Source organism: Hemicordylus capensis, chromosome 4 (genome assembly GCF_027244095.1).
Source record: "Hemicordylus capensis ecotype Gifberg chromosome 4, rHemCap1.1.pri, whole genome shotgun sequence".
Lineage (NCBI taxonomy): Eukaryota > Metazoa > Chordata > Lepidosauria > Squamata > Cordylidae > Hemicordylus > Hemicordylus capensis.
Window position 1 is genome coordinate 159166292 of NC_069660.1, and position 16757 is coordinate 159183048.

Below are 16757 nucleotides of genomic sequence, written 5' to 3' on the forward strand. Positions count from 1 at the left end.
ATGGGGCAGATTCACTTGAAATACAAACGTCCCCAGTTCAAAAAGCCACAATTCATTTTGAATTCAGACCCCTTCAGATTCATGGCTGGTACAAAATGGGGATCAGTGAGTTCAGACCTCTCTTTGAGAGAGAATAGAGGAAAACCGCGCTCTTGAACATAATTTGCATGTACAGTTATGCAACACACCTGGGGCTGTGCATGGTTAGCTCTTTTGGGGAAATTAGGCAAAATTTCCCTGCTCAATTTGAGGGGGGCATGGTGGTTGTATTCAGTCCCACATATACTTCATTGCAAAACAACCAAGTGGTGGGATTTTGGCCTTTTAAGATGGCTACAGAATACAATAGAATAGCCTTTAATCTCAGGCAAGTGCACATAGGAATGCACCCTAAGAGTGCATTCACGCATTCGATACTGGTCTATATTGCTGAAAATCTAGTTCCGGAATAGCAGCAACTTCATTTCTTGTGCTTCTCCTTTTCTCCCTAACTATAGTAAAGATGCTAGAACTGATTCCCTAACTGCAAGTCATAAGTCAGGCTGAATTGTGAAGGTCTCGTGCCCCAGTAATGCTCGCCTTGTTTTAAAACACATATGCCGTGACATCATCTCAAGAAAGGAAAGGCATACTGGGAATGCTCGATGCAGCCTGCATTACAGCTGATGAGGAATCCCAAAAATCTCACAGTGATTCAGAAAATATGGTCCTCTCCCTGAGCCTTATAGCAATGAATTTCTGCCCTGAAGCATTTGGAGGATAACTAACCTTTTCTATTCCACCCCTAGGTTTTGGGGGGGGGGTGTTGTGGGGGGGGGGTAGCTCTCTCTTTTTGTACTAATTTAGAACTGGGCATATACTCTCTCTTTAGAACGAGGAGTATTTCTTAAACGAAACATACAGCTAAAAAACTCAAGCTGCATCCACACTATAACTTTAAACTGGTTTGAAACCATCTTTATATTCCTGGCAGAATTCCTTCAGAGACCTTTGAGATTGGAGCTATTTGTAAAGCCATATTATTTAGCCCCATTGCCTGGGAGCCATGTGCTAAGTAGTGTTGCTTTCTGTTTAAATTTACAGTATAGAAATACCTTTCGTGTGAATATGTCTTTAGGTAGGCATTCATACCACTCTTTGAAAGAGGGCTTAAATTTAAAATATGAAACATTGCATTACAAAGGCTTGGCCATTTGAGTGTCCTGGATTTGGTTCAACAGCTGTGCCTCCCCATGAATAATGCACCCATTTGGAACGACTACTGTCCCCCATATTAGTGGAGAAGTTGGCCCTGTCACTACACCCTCCCACTGGTGATGAAAATCAGCAGAGGTCCATCACTCCAGCACAGATTTACATTAGCTGACATGAGGAAAACTACTCCAAGTAGCTACATTGATGTTAAAACGACAAGGTAGGCCTATTTCAATGGGACTATGTTTTCCTCATTGTGTCAGCCACCAGCAATAACACTATTCCTGAATGCGTGGTTATCAAATACAGGTGGACCTCCTTATCCACGGTTCCAGTATTCATGGATTTGCGTATCTATGGTTAAAATATAATTCCCTGACCATGCTATTCACGGTCGCCTGTCTCGCATGTGCAGTGTTTGTCATGAGCCTCCAATGCCCATATCTGGCCGTGCTCTTCCCACACACGCTCTGTAGGATCAGAGAGGTGTCTGAAGGAGGTTGGGGGATTGTTTTGGTGCTGTGTTTTGTGTGTGTTTATTTATTCAACATATTTCTCTACCACCAAAACTTGCGTCTCTGGGCAATCCCGTCCCCCCTCCCCCCCTCCCTGAAAAACAAAAACAAAATCTGGGAGCCTTTTGGAGCGAGCCCTCTTAGCTTTTGCTGTGTCAGCGCTTTGGGATTCTGTGGAGGCTTCCGAGGCCAGGATGAGCCTTTCTGCTGCCATTCCTATTGAACATCTTGGAGGAACCTTCTGGAGCACTGTTCACGCCCGGTAAGATGCTAACAAATCAATGTACAGCACATTGCAGTAATTTTCATTTTATTTTTTAAGGAAGCAACTTACAGTACGTATATTTATATGTTAAGTAATTACTGAGCCCTTAGCGTACACAATGCACCAGAGTGTTTTGTTTTTTTTAAAAAAAATATTTTTATACATTTTAAAGGAAACAAACAACAGCACTGTGATATTCATCTTGTAAATTAATTACTGAAACCTTGCCATACAATGCACCATAGTTGCATACTGTACAGTATGCCGTATTTTTTAATTTTTAAAATATTTTTAATTAAAGGAAACGACTTACAGTACTGTACTGTGGTATTAATCATGTAAATTAATTACAGAACCTTTGCAGTTCTGTACATTTATCAATTGTGGCGGGGAGTGGCACAGCTGTGCTGCACATGTGCTGTACTATACATGTCCTGTACTGTTCCGATTTTTTCTTCCTCCACAGTCAAGATGAGCAAGTGTGCAGCAGAGAGCTCTGCTGAGGGGGCAAAAAGCCACGCAAGGTGTTGCCCTTGAGTGAGAAGGTCAAGCTACTAGACATGCTGGCTCTGGGGACAGCGCGGCATCCATTGGCAACCATTATGGCATCAATGTGTCAACAGTCCACTCAATTGAAAAGTGTAGCTAGCATCTGTGCCAGTGTGATCTCTGGAGCATCTCAGAGTCTGAGGGTGGTGTTCCGTTCCTATGAGCCCCACATGGAATGGATGGAGAAAGCACCCAGACCTGGAAAAATGTTTCACTGAGCGGAACTGAAAACACAAGCAGGTGCAAAGACTTTACAGGCACTTTGTGGGAAAAGGTGGTCAAATGGTGGCAAAACCAAAAGGTGCTGAGTCCAGCTTCCAGGCCAGCAGGGGCTGGTTTGAGAGTTTTATGTGCCACTACAGCCTCCACAATGTAAAGCTGTCGGGGGAAGTAGCATCAGCGGATCATGAAGTGACAGAACGTTACCCAGTGGAACTCCAAAAGCTGATAGAGTCTGGAGGGTACAGGACAGAGCAGGTCTTTAAGGCAGATGAGACTGGCCTGTTCTGGAAACAGATGCCTCCACACTAATTTATCAGTAAGGAAGAGAAAACCGCTCCAGGCCTCAAGGCAGCAAAGGCACAAGAGATGATGTTCTAAACTGTCTGGAAAAACTAAAAATTAACAAATTGTCAGGACCGGATGGCATCCATCCAAGAGTCCTCAAAAAACTCAAATGTGAAATTGACGACCTCCTTGCTAAAATATATAACTTATTCCTGCAATCGGACTCTGTACCGGAGAACTGGAAAGTAGCCAATGTAACACTGATTTTCAAAAAGGAATCCAGGTGTGATCCAGGAAATTACAGGCTGGCTAGCTTAATGTCCATTTCAGGCAAATTGATGGAAAACATCCTCAAAGATAAAATTAAACAGCACATAGAAGAACAGGCCCTGCTGGGAGAGAACCAGCGTGGCTTCTGTAAAGGTCACTCTTGCCTCACCAACCTTTTGGCGTGCTTTGAGAGTGTCAGAAAGTGTGTGGATGAAGGTGATCCAGTTGACAGTATACCTGGACTTCCAAAAAGCTTTTGACAAAGTTCCTCAGCAAAGACTCCTGAGGAAACTTAGCAATCCACACATGTACAACTGGTTGAAGGACAGGAAACAGAGGGTAGGTATAAATGGAGAGTTTTCACAATGGAGGTAAGTGGGGTCCCCCAGGGATCTGTACTGAGACTGGTGCTTTTAAATTTATTCATGAGTGATCTAGAAGTAGGGGTAAGCAGCAAGGTGGCCAGATTTGTAGATGATACCAAACCCTTTCAGTAGTGAAATCCAAAATGGATTGTGAGGAGCTCCAAAAGGATCTCTCCAGACTGGAGGAGTGGGCAAATGTGGTTCAATGTTGCCAAGTGTAAAGTGATGCACATTGGGACGAAAAACCCCAACTTCAAGTATACGTTGATGGGATCTGAGCTGTCGGTGACAGACCAGGAGAGGGATCTTGGGGTCATGGTGGACAGCTCATTGAAAGTGTCGACACAATGTGTGACAGCTGTGAAAAAGGCCAATTTCATGCTAGGGATCATTAGGAAGGGGATTGAAAATAAAATGGCTAATATTATAATGCCCTTATACAAAACTATGGTGTGGCCACACCTGTAGTGCTGTGTACATTTCTGGTCACATCTTAGAAAGCACATTGTAGAACTGGAAAAGGTGCAGAAGAGGGCATCCAAGATGATCAGGGGCCTAGAGCACCTTTCTTAAGAGGCAAGACTACAACACCTGGGGCTTTTTAGTTTAGAAAAAAGACGACTGCGGGGAGACATGATAGAGATCTGTAAAATCATGCATGGTGTGGAGAAAGTGGACATAGAGAAATTCTTTTCCCTCTCACACAACACTAGAACCAGGGGTCACTCCCTGAAATTGATTGCCAGGAGGTCTAGGACCAACAAACGGAAGTATTGTTTCACACAACGCGTGATCCACTTGTGAAATTCTCCTCCACAAGATGTGGTGATAGCCAACTACCTGGATGGCTTTAAGAGGGGTTTGGATAACTTCATGGAGGAGAGGTCTATCATCGGCTACTAATTGGAGGGCTAGAGGCCATCTCCAGCCTCAAAGGCAGGATGCCTCTGAGTACCAGTTGCAGGGGAGTAACAGCAGGGGAGAAGGCATGCCCTCAACTCCTGCCTGTGGCTGCCAGTGGCATCTGGTGGGCCACTGTGCAAAACAGGATGCTGGACTATATGGGCTTTGGGCCTGATCCAGCAGGGCTGTTCTTATGTCCACTGCTGCCTCACTACAAACTGTCCACCTGTCACTTTGCAACAGAAAAGCACCAACCAAGGTTCCCAGATCCATTTTTGCTGCCATAATTGTGGTTACACCCATTGCCCACCTGCAGCTTGTATGTTTGTTCTGTTTTAAGCAGAATAGTTTACAGCTGATAGTTAACACAATCCCTCTCTCTCATTTGCTTAGCCTCAGGCTCATGATAGTTGGTTGGCTATGTGTAAAGTGATGCACATTGGGACGAAAAACCTCAGCTGAGATCCCACCAACATATACTTGAAGTTGTCGGTGACTGACCAGGAGAGGGATCTTGGGGTCATGGTGGACAGCTCGTTGAAAGTGTCAACTCAATGTGCGGCAGCTGTGAAAAAGGCCAATTATATGCTAGGGATCATTAGGAAGGGGATTGAAAATAAAAATGCTAATATTATAATGCCCTTATACCAAACTATAGTGCAGCCACACCTGGAGTACTGCGTACAATTCTGGTCACCACATCTTAAAAAGGACATTGTAGAACTGGAAAAGGTGCAGAAGAGGGCAACCAAGATGATCAGGGGCCTAGAGCACCTTTCTTATGAGGCAAGGCTACAACACCTGGGGCTATTTAGTTTAGAAAAAAGATGACTGTGGGGAGACAAGAAAGAGGCCTATAAAATCATGCATGGTGTGGAGAAATTGGAGATAGAGAAATTCTGGATTCCAACAACCTGGATGGCTTTAAGAGGGGTTTGGATAACTTCATGGAGAAGAGGTCTATCAACGGCTACTAGTTGGAAGGCATAATGCCTCTGAGTACCAGTTGCAGGGGAGTAACAGCAGGAGAGAGGGCATGCCCTCAACTCCTGCCTGTGGCTACCAGCGGCATCTGGTGGGCCACTGTGCGAAACAGGATGCTGGACTAGATGGGCCTTGGGCCTGATCCACCAGGGCTGTTCTTATGACCACCTGACTTTCCTGGTGTTTGGCAGTGCTGTGGAAGACGGCATCATCATGCCCGTGCTGCTTTACTGAGGATAGAATCCTCACGCCCTCAAAGTAAAGAAGAAGAGCCAGCTTCCCAGCTTCCGGAGGACAAACAGGAGAGCATGGGTGACAGCAGCAGTGTTCACAGACTGGGTGAACAACTGCTTTCTTCATGAGGTCCAGAGGTACCTTATAGCTAAGAACCTAGCCTTCAGAGTCCTCCTGGTATTGGACAACAACCCTGGCCACCCCGAGGCATTGCAGTTTGCACACCTGGACTTGCGGATCGCCTTCTTGCCACCTAACACCACCACGCGAATCCATCCCATTAATCAAGGTCGCATGGCAACCTTTCAATCATACTCCACACTGCACATCTTTGGGAAGCTGCTGGATATGATGAAGGCCAATCCCTTGTTGTTGGTCAGCAATTGCTGGAAGGGCTATAGCATTGCTGATTGCACTGAGAATATTGCAGCATTGCATTGCCAATCTTGCGCGTGCTGAGAGGAGATGCTGCTGGCAGCACCTGAGAGCAAAGAGATGCTGCAGGCAGTCTCTGAGAGTAAGTGTGAAGAGAAGGAGAAAAAGATGCTCCCCAAGTCCTTCACCACGCAGGGGGTCTCAGAGATTCTCCAGCTGGGATCCACTTGGCCCACTAATGGAGCAACTTGAGGTGGCAGCTGCAGGCAGCTTTGCAACCATACAAAGACACAGGGTGATGCAAAGCAAGGCAGTCCAGTATCACAACATAATTTCCAAAGGCTGCAAGTACAAGTTGAAGACAGATCATCCTGGAGAGAATCTATCTGTGTGGTCACTAAAAGTCGACACCGACTTGACGACACTTAATCAATCAATCAAGCACATCCACTGCCGTAGCTGAGTAGTGGCATTGGCCATCATCTATGGAAAGTGACACCAGCACATTTGTGGGCTTTGAGGAGGGTGATGGTGGTGATGTTGGGTTTGCCCCTGCAGGGCCTGTTTCAGCAGGGTGAACTAATTGTGCTGCAAACTCCAGCAGTGGAGTGAGGGAATTCCGCTGCGTCTTTGATTTCAGTTTTGCCGCCCAAGGCCACAGAATGGACTGCTGCTAACTCCTGTAGTGGAGTGAAGAAATTCCACTGTTTGTGCTTACTTAAACTGTCTCTGACACTGTGATGTCTCTAGAGTGCTGAACTTGAACGTGACCTGGCTCTGATGCCTCTTAAGTGCTGAACAAGGACTTTGCAGGGTGCGGAAACCACCCCTTGGGTGCATACGTGAACTTTTTTCCATGCTGGGATGCCAAACTGACAACCAATGAGGCCTGGGGTTCATGCTGCTATATGCTGGATGGCAACAGCAGGGCAAGGATTCTTTGATCTTACATCACAGCACTATATTACACTTTATGCATTCCCTGACGGGCTGCAGGCAGCTAGAGAGTGGGAGAGAGAATGTTGGGGGCAATATGCTAAATCATTGTAAACCGCTTAGAGAGCTCCGGCTATAGAGCGGTATATAAATGTAAGTGCTATTGCTATTGCTATACAAGGTGGCCAAGGCATACTGTGGTGCACTATCCTTTTTTCCCCAGCTCCCCCCACCCCAGTGTTTTGGAGATTTTTCAGGCCATTTTTGGAGACTCCAGAACCGAACCCCCAAATTCCCATTGACATAATGCTTTGTTATTCGTGGTTTTGCTATTCGCAGTTGTAGGTGCAGAACCTAACCTTCCCAAATAACGAGGTCCACCTGTATACATTTCCCAGCTACTGCAATGTAAGGTATGAATTAAGCACAGAAGGGGGGGGCACTCCATAATAGCTAGGAAAAGGATGCCCATGCATTTCTAGTAGACAGTTGAGTGGCATTTGGCTGAACTGCAAAGCTAGTATAAGACTTTAATGTGGAAACTTCTGGATATTCATTGGGAATCTCCTGGGCCTTCCCCCTTATTTTCCTAATTGGGGAACAAGATTAAGTCTCTTTGCCTTGGGAACTCCTACCTGTCAGCACTCTAACCTACATTCAGCCCTTTCCTCCAGGCTTGGTTCTAGCGAGCATGCCAGAAATTTGCACGTGCTCATGTCATTAAACTCAAGTCATATTTCTAGCAACTCTGTCATGATAGCAGCTGACCAGATGGCAAAGGAAAGTCTGCAGTCTGGCAGGTATGTATTCCAGGTATTAATAAAAAGAAACATAGTCAAGTATGTAGAGCTCACTCCACCACAAAGCCCATTTCCCTGATACTTTGGTGGCACCGTTTACTTTCAAATCACAGGTCACAAGAAAAAGGAAGACAAGAGGATAGGTAGATTATTTATTTTCATAGATTTTTATAAAAAATAATTATCAAATACAAAAAAAAGAAAGAAATAAAATAGCAGCAGCCTCAATTGTGAATAAAACCCTCCCTCAAAAGGGAGACAAGATGCTCTATGTTGTGAAAAGAGATCCCATGTTCCCATACCATAGAAGTAAGCTATTCACTAAAACGAATTTCTCCCCATGGCCTTCCTTTCACTCTGACTTCATTGTATAAGCCATCATGCAGTATGCAGAGCAGGGCAGTTCCTCACCTTTCAGCAGCACCTACCATAGGGGAGAAGGAGCTAGTTTTATGCTAGCAAGTGTGTTTTAGGCAAATTGGGAAACTGCCCATCACCCAGGTGGCTGAGGAGGGCTGCCAATCAGTAATGTTTACACATTTAAAGTCTGGAAGTCCCATAGCTCAGTGTCAGAATCTATACTGAGGTATCGTATGAAGCAACTGCTGGAGGTGTCAAAGACACAGCTGCTTTCTGCATGTGTGAACATGGGTCATAATTCTCCAATACATCAAATATACCCCAGTTCTAATTATGATATTCATAGATAACAATATCTGTTTTGCAGACATGAGACAAACTAGATAAAGGCAGTGCCCTAATCTTGGTGCTTTGGGAAACTTGTATATAAATAGAGCCATTGGAATTAAGTGGATTTTTAAAATTGTATTTTAAGACACTTTTTACACATGCCTAATCTGCACATACGTTCTATATCAGCAACAGAAGAATCAACCCAAAGTCAAAACTGATTTAATCCTTGCTTGGACATTTGATAAGGAAAAAAAAATCTTTGTGTGGTTTCAAGTTGGCCCACTAAAGCCAACTTCAGTTTAGTTTAGATATGCATCAAATCTGGAAGTGGCTTTGAATGTTACCTTGCTTCAAGAGGACAGGATACACAAGTTTGCAAGGATGCTTTCTGCTCTTCCACAATAGCATTTCAATCAAAACCTCCAGGTCTCCCACCTAGGAGATGCACAACTAGTCCTGCTTCAGTTTGCTGCATGGCTCCCACCCAGGAGAAGACAGGAAGACTGCCTTTTGTACATGACATTGGTGTACAGAGAGGGTAGGCTGGCAACTTATTGTGGGTGGGGATGAGAGGAGTTCTGGTTCAACAGTAGCTGGAATGCCAGAAGTTACCTACTCTTGGTGTAGAGGAACAGAAAGCAGCAGAATGTGTGCCATATGGTAGCATCTGAAGCCACTGTGGCTGACATGAGGAAAAGTACTCAAAGTCATCCCATTGAAATTAAAAGGACAAGTGAGATAACGTGTCCTTTTTAATGCCAATGGGACTACTTTTTGTAACTTCTGGTTGGTGCGAGGGTTTTGGGCACCCCCCACTGTAATGTACAGACTATAATTTTAACTGAATGTCGTGGGGTGCGCCAAAGTCATACTTAGTGGCTGGAAAGAAACTATACCTTTTTAAAGTCCATGAGACTGCCAATGCCACTCCCCACTGCTGTCCAACTCTGTGTGGAGTCCATACCCACTACACCCTTTGCCCCTCCTGCTCACCTGGACCATGCACATGCACGGCTGGTAGCCATTTGATGGGGTCTTATGGATTTTAAAAAGGTATAATCTCCTTCCTCACCACCACCCTTCCCCAGCCACCATGCAGAAAAGCAGCTATTCACGGCAGGGGTGGCGGCACCCACCCCACACCCCCAAGAACTGGCACCTCAGATGACCACCCCGGTCTACCCAGTAGACTGGCCGGCCCTACGTAATTTTCCCATCCATCGTCTGGATGTTTCTCCTCCCTATAGCTTCTCTGCAGACACTGAAATGATGTGCACAGGCAAGCTGGCAGTGTCAGCCATTAGGACCATTTTGTCTCTCAACAGCAGCATTATGGGCACAATGCGAAGTTTGTAAAAGGCTATGTTTCTCCAGATGACACTGCCACATTTAGCCAACTTCCTCTTGGAGTTTTGGCCACTCTGATAGGCTACAGTTCTGCTTATAGCTAAGAAAATGGTAGGGGAGCATTTTTCTTTATGTTTAGCAATTCATTCACATTGAATGTATTCCATTCCACGGCATCAAACTTAGGTTTGCAATTGACTGTACACTCAGCAGGGCACCACAACCAATCATGCCTCTCATCAGCGTATCTGTATGATCTAAATATGCACTTGCCTCATTCATATATTACATATTCAGGTGTACACAAAAATATCTTAAGTGTAAAGCAGCCCTTAAGAGAATCACCACTTTTATGTGTTTTTCAACAATGCAATTTCCAGTCTGCATACCTACAGGGTTATGTTGACAGGGTTTGGATTTTTTTTAACTGTAGGAAACAAGGAAGCGGGGGACCATGGCCAATCAGTGATACAGATGCCACAAATGGTACAGGTGATGCAAGTAAGTGGCATGCCTTGATAGGAGTGGGGAGCCTATATTGAGCCAGGCTAGAAAAGGACTGTACTCTTACAGCTAGATTTCCCTTTTATACATACAGTGGTTGACATAAGGAGCAAGAATGCACCAGTGCAGTGAGAGAGCAGCCTAACAGAACTTCCCAACTGCATTGGTGCAGCAAGGAAGTGGCAATTTTTGACACCCTCCCCTTCCGCACTTGGTGACATGCAGAAATATGTCCCTGAGGGTTGTACAGCCCATGGGAGACATATTTTCATGTGACACAGAGGGCTTCCTGGGGAAGGGGAGGGCATCAAAAATTGCCACTTTCCCACCTCAGTGGTCAGCCACTGATTTTAATCCATGTTAGTTAGTTCAGTTTAATCCACAGTAAGACCATGCAATCATATTTGTACACATTCCCAGAATCTAAGGGCCAAACTACATGTGCACTATAAAGGTGTGTTTCCAACTGGAAGTGCCTCATTTTTTGTCCAAAAAAGCCATGTGGGGGTGGGGTGGGGTAGAACCAGGTTGGGCCTGGGGCATGCAAGGAAGGTGAGGTTCAGTCTCTCCATGTGCCCTCTTCCCACCAAAAACCAGCCCAACGGAAGCAGCAGTTTGCCCCCGCAGCAGAAATCACGACTTGGCTATTTTCAACAAAGAAGGGGGAGGGGGAGACACTTGCAGTTGGAAGCTTGTCTGTACAACACAAATTAGCATGCATGTGTTGTTTGCCCCCCAAACAGGTCACATTTAAGTGCCAGTTTCCCTATTGCTCCATCCAAAGACCCAATCCCAATGGGAGAATCACATGAGGAATGCATTCATGTGGGAAGCACAACCACTTCAGAAACTGGATCTCACCTGATTCTGTCCATATGGCTCTCATTCCCACACACGATTCTTCCATTCCTATACTACTAGAGCACTATGGGGAAAAGCAATGGAAAGCAACTCCCACACTGCTACACAGAAGGTAGACATTGAATCTAAATCTCATCTCAAAAGGAATTTCAGTGTGTCTCTGTACTCCCTGTCTCAAAAGCTGAAGGTCCTAAAAAAGCCCAGAGCATCTCCTCCCTCTTCCTGCGCCCGTTTCTCAATAATAATAATAATAATAATAATAATAATAATAAAGAAGAAGAAGACACATTCATATCCACACTGCTGGATGCAGCAAGGAACCACAATCAAACATTCTGGGAGAATGGCCTAGATTGGAGTATCTGAAATGTATATGTATTTTTACTAGAATTACTGACTGCATTATGGAGGTACAGAGTAGTCTAGAACATTACTGTAGTATGATAAACTAGGCTGTGACCTGTGCTCTGTCTAAGGGTGGATCTTGATGTGAAGCCATTAAATGTTTCCCAGTTAAAAGTGATGTAGTGGCAACTGGCATTTGTAAGAGGATGCATACCCCTTTCCTCACCAGTCTTACCAATGGTAACCCCATGTTTGCCCCATACTATGCAGGACGGCAGTGAGTCTGTTGTGCTGCCTTGCAATACGATGAGGGCAGAAGATAATCCAGAGGCAGAAGAGGGCTTTTGTCCATTCTCTCCTGTAATTCCCTTCCCCCCCACACACCATTTTTTTCCTTCTCAGCAGGGCTAGACTGGGGGCACTTAGAGGGCGGTGGAATGTATGTGGGGAGGGTGCCGGGTTTTGAGCAGAATGGGTACTTAAGGGTGGGCGAATTCATTGCTGCCGTGTGTGGCTGGGCACAGGGGCATCCTGCAGGTGGGGCACAGTGGGAATATGCCCTGTGGGCCAGTCCAAGCCTGCCTCTCAAATAGTTCCAAAACTAGAAATAAGCTGCCTGAGAGGGGAAAAAGGCTCAGGGAGTGGTTTTTTTTGGGGGGGGAATTGATGGATGAAAGGAGGAGTATTCACCCCCCACACAATTGCCGCTTGCTCTTGGATCACCATCAACTGGGAAACATCTTAAACGAAACCTGTGCTCTAAATGCACTGTCTAAGGGTGGATGTTAATCAGTCTGCAGTGATTAGTCATTAATATTATTATTATGATATTATTATTAATATAATAATAATAGTATTAATATCAGTCATTAATATTTTTAATAATTTTAATGTAATCATTAATGTGCTGAAAATTTATCTCGGCCCCTGCCTACCAAGTCATGGTTGGTTCCGGCCCACCAGGGTATTTGACTTGTGCACCCCTGCATTAAACTATGTAAAGTGGATAGTACTGAAACACCTGTGGGTATCCCTCCTGCAAGATCCTGAATCCCCACTTGCCTGCAGTGAGTAAGAATAATCAACCAGGTAGGGGACTTTTAAGTTGCTTCTTTTTGGACACAAATCGTTAACATACACATGTATGGGGTGGAAGGCAAGGCTAGTAAAGGTTTTTGAAGGCGAATGTGGATTTATTTGCAAAAATCTGCCCTGATGCACAGCCCCTTAACAGCATGGGGTTTCAGCAGTGTTTCTACTGTAAACCTTGGTCTTTCTAGCACTGGGTATCTTTTAGGATTGATGGAGGGTGTGATGGGGGGCATCTCCTATTACACTGAAGTACCTATCTTGGGCCCAGTTTATATGATAAGCACAAGAAAGTAGTAACATTTCCTCCATTCTTCACCACTTCAGGCTTATATTCACTGCACATGGAGGGGAAACGTCAGGGGGAAGAGTAGGCTGAACTCTCTAATAGGATAGCTTTTGCAGCCTGATAGGCTATAGCCCAGAAAAAAAGTTACTACTTGATTCTGCTGTTCGTATAACTGGCCCTAGAAATTCCTCCACTGTAAGGGATTCCTTTCATTACCTGATCCCACTTTTCCCCAAATGTCCTATACTTCACAGCAGCACATGTTTCAGCTTAATAAACAGCAAATAAAAATATAATATAGATTTGTAATAAAATTATGCTTAAATATTTGCAGACAGATCACTTATCGTCCCCACCCCCTTGCTAAATCAAGCCATAGACAGTTGTGGGCGGGGGGAGCATATAGACAAAACTCAGAGCAAAAACAGAAGTAGGTGGCAATCCACTGATACAGTAATGCAATGAAGGCAGCCTAGAAGCCTGATCCAGAGTCAGTTTGCCAGTGGAGCTGTCGAGGCTATGGAACAGGCCCTTTGCTGCTTGTGTTTCATTTCTGATGGGAAGGAAGCCAAATTGGGGCCATAAGGGTGTTCATTCTCTCTCTTTCTTCCCACCCCCCAATATCTTTCAAACCCCCTTTCTTTACTGCGTTCCCTCTTCCTTATGCACCATGCCTTAAAGCACTAAGCCTCTGTGATGATGCTTCCTTTGAAGTCCTTTCCCTCAGCCCTTCCAGTTCCCATTGACACTCTCACAAGCTCTTGCAGCTTCCTCTAGTTCAGGCCTTGATAGCACAAGTTGTCCTGGCTGCTGTTACTGATTCTCTTCTGCTGCTGGATCCCGGCAGGTGCACTCATCCTGGTCACAACCATTAGGAAACAGGACCACCTGAAAGAATTTAAGAAGAAGATTGCTTAGGCACAGAGGCCTTGAGTTAATGAAGGGGCTCCTCCTCAGCACTCATTCAGTTTGTTCACATTATTTAAAGAATGCATCAACCACCTTCATAATAAAAACAACCCTGCTGGATCAAACCGAAGGCCTATCTAGTCCAGCATCCCATGTCACACAGTGGCCTACCAGATGCCTCTGGGAAGCCCCTAGGCAGGAGCTGAGGCCATGCCTGCTGTTGCTCCCCTGCAATGGTATTTAGAGGCATCTTGTCTCTTAGGCTGGAGGTGGCCTAAGCCCTCAGATAAATTCATGGAGGACAAGTCTATCACTGGCTGCTAGTCTAAGCCCCTTTTAAAGCCATCCAGGCTGTTAAACAGACAGTTTTCTAAGTGGAGGGAAGCAAAGATCTGTACTGCAACCAGTGCTTTTTATTCATAAATAAAAAGCCCTATCTAGAAGTTGGGGTAAGCAACAAGGTGGCCAAATTTGCAGATGACACTAAAGTATTTAGGGTAGTGAAGTTCAAAACAGATTGTGAGGAGCTCCAAAAGGATCTCTCCAAACTGGGGGAGTGGGTGACAAAATGGCAAATGCACTTCAGTGTAAGCAAGTGTAAAGTGATGCACATTGGGGCAAAAAAAACCGATTTCACATTTATGCTGATGGGGTCAGAGCTGTTGGTGACTGACCCGGACAGAGATCTTGGGGCTGTGGTGGGCAGCTCATTGAAAGTGTTGACACAATGTGCAGCAGCTGTGAGAGAGGCCAAATCCATGCTAGGGATCGCTTAGAGAGCTTCGGCTATAGAGCGGTATATAAATGTAAGTGCTATTGCTATTGCTATTAGGGATTGAACATAAAAATGCTATTATCATAATGCCCTTATACAAATCTATGGTGCAGCCATATTTGGAGTACTGAGTACAGTTCTGGCCACCATACCTCAGAAAGGACATTATAGAACTGGAGAAGGTGTAAAAGAGTGCACCTAAGATGATCAGGGGTCTAGAGTACCTTCCTTCTGAGACAATGTGACAACACTTGGGGGTTTCTAGCTTATTAATTAATTAATTAATTAATTAATACATTTCTATACTGCCCAAAATGCAAGTTCTCTGGGCAGTTTACAAAACAAGTTTACAAAACATTTAGAAAAAAAGACGACTGAGGGGAGATATAACAGAGGTCTTTAAAATTATACATGGTGTGAAGAGAGAGAAAATTTTCTCCCTCTTTCATAACACTAGAACTTGGGGTCATCCCATGAAACCTATTGCCAAGTTTCTGACAAAGGAAGTACTTCTGACAAAAGGAAGTACTTTCTCACACAATACAATTAACCTATGGAATTCTCTGCCACAAGATGTGACAGTCACAAGCCTTGATGGCTTTATTCTATTTATTTATTTAACATATTTTATGCTGCCAAAAACTTGTATCCCTTCTTAAAGGTTTCAATAAATTAATGGAGGACAAGTCTATCAATTGCTACTAGTCAGGGCTATAGCCACCTCCAGCCTCAGAGACAAGATGCCTCTAAATACCAGTTGCAGGGGAGCAACAGCAGGAGAGAGGGCATGTGAAAAAGCACCACCTTTTGGCAGTCCTAAATTTCTTAGCACTTTCATGGGATGACCCCTGGTTCTAGTGTTATGCAATATGGATAAAAGGTTACTCCCACCACACCGTGCATAATTTTATAGACCTCTATCATGTTTCCCATCAGTCATCTTTTTTTCTAAACTAAAAAGCCTCAGGTGTTGTAGCCTTGCCTCATAAGAAAGGGGCTCTAGATGCTTTTCCCCCCATCCCCAGCAGCTGTCCTATATAACAACAAAATACATAAAGCCAATATAATCAAACCATGTCATAAAATAGAGGCGAAACTCTTCAACAACACAATGTAAAACTGAACTTGTTCTCATTTGGAAAGCTGGACTAACAAGAAAAAAGATTCCCTGCCTTTTAATGGTAGACAGAGACCAATTTAGGACCGAGCAGCAAGTTATGCTTACCACACGGGAGCAGCCAACCAGGCTTTGCCTGCTGCTTTGTTCTGATGATTCCCCTGCTGACAATCAGTGAAAGCTGGAAGGGCTCTGAGTCACACGTGCAAAATTACATATCGCAAAATTGAGATGTCAAGGAAAGGCCAGAGCTAAGTCTAAAAACACTTTTCTCAGCATTAGTCTCTTTGCTATTTTACCCCCCATGGCAAAATTATTTCGTTGTGAGGAACTCTCCTCCCACTGCTGTTGCGTCTAGTGTGGCCTGTCAAAGACATCCTCTGAATCTTGTGGAGAGTCCCCAAACTTGTAGTGGACTCCTTTTGGAACATCTGGCAAGGAAACTTGCCACATGCTTGGAGGATCCACCTGGCAAATGCTACTAAAGGTTATAGTAGTCACCATGTAAAAATGGCTTCACTTTAAAAAAAAAAGTTATCTCCATATTTCATAAAGGTGTGTCATCGAGTCAGTGTCAACTCCTGGCACCCACAGAGCCCTGTGGTTGTCTTTGGTAGAATACAAGAGGGGTTTACCATTGCCATCTCCTGCGCAGTATGAGATGATGCCTTTCAGCATCTTCCCGTATCGCTGTTGCCTGATATAGGTCCCAGCGGGGATTCGAGCTGGCAACCTGTGGCTTGCTAATCAAGTCATTTCCCTGCTGCACCATCCTGTTTATTCCTTACATGACATCTGTAGACTCAGCAGCCCTACCCCAAAAGACTAGAGTGAGTCAAGTCGTGCTGCCTGGCACTTCAAAGTCTGGCTTCCTCAAAGAGTTCCCACAGCACAGTAGCAGAGCACATGGCTTACATGCAGTAAGTCCCTG

The 16757-nt window shown here is 44.7% G+C and overlaps 1 protein-coding gene across 2 annotated transcripts in view; it reads right to left on the minus strand.

Moving 5' to 3' along the window:
* Positions 1-8035: 8035 nt before the first annotated feature.
* The window catches only part of PAPPA2 (pappalysin 2), a 263647-nt gene continuing 254925 nt past the window's right edge, over positions 8036-16757 (minus strand). For both annotated transcript variants that reach the window (XM_053248611.1, XM_053248609.1), the window contains one exon: positions 8036-13913. In XM_053248611.1, coding sequence (XP_053104586.1) covers positions 13839-13913 — 75 coding nt within the window. In that variant the 3' untranslated portion in view covers positions 8036-13838. The remainder of the gene's footprint in view (positions 13914-16757) is intronic.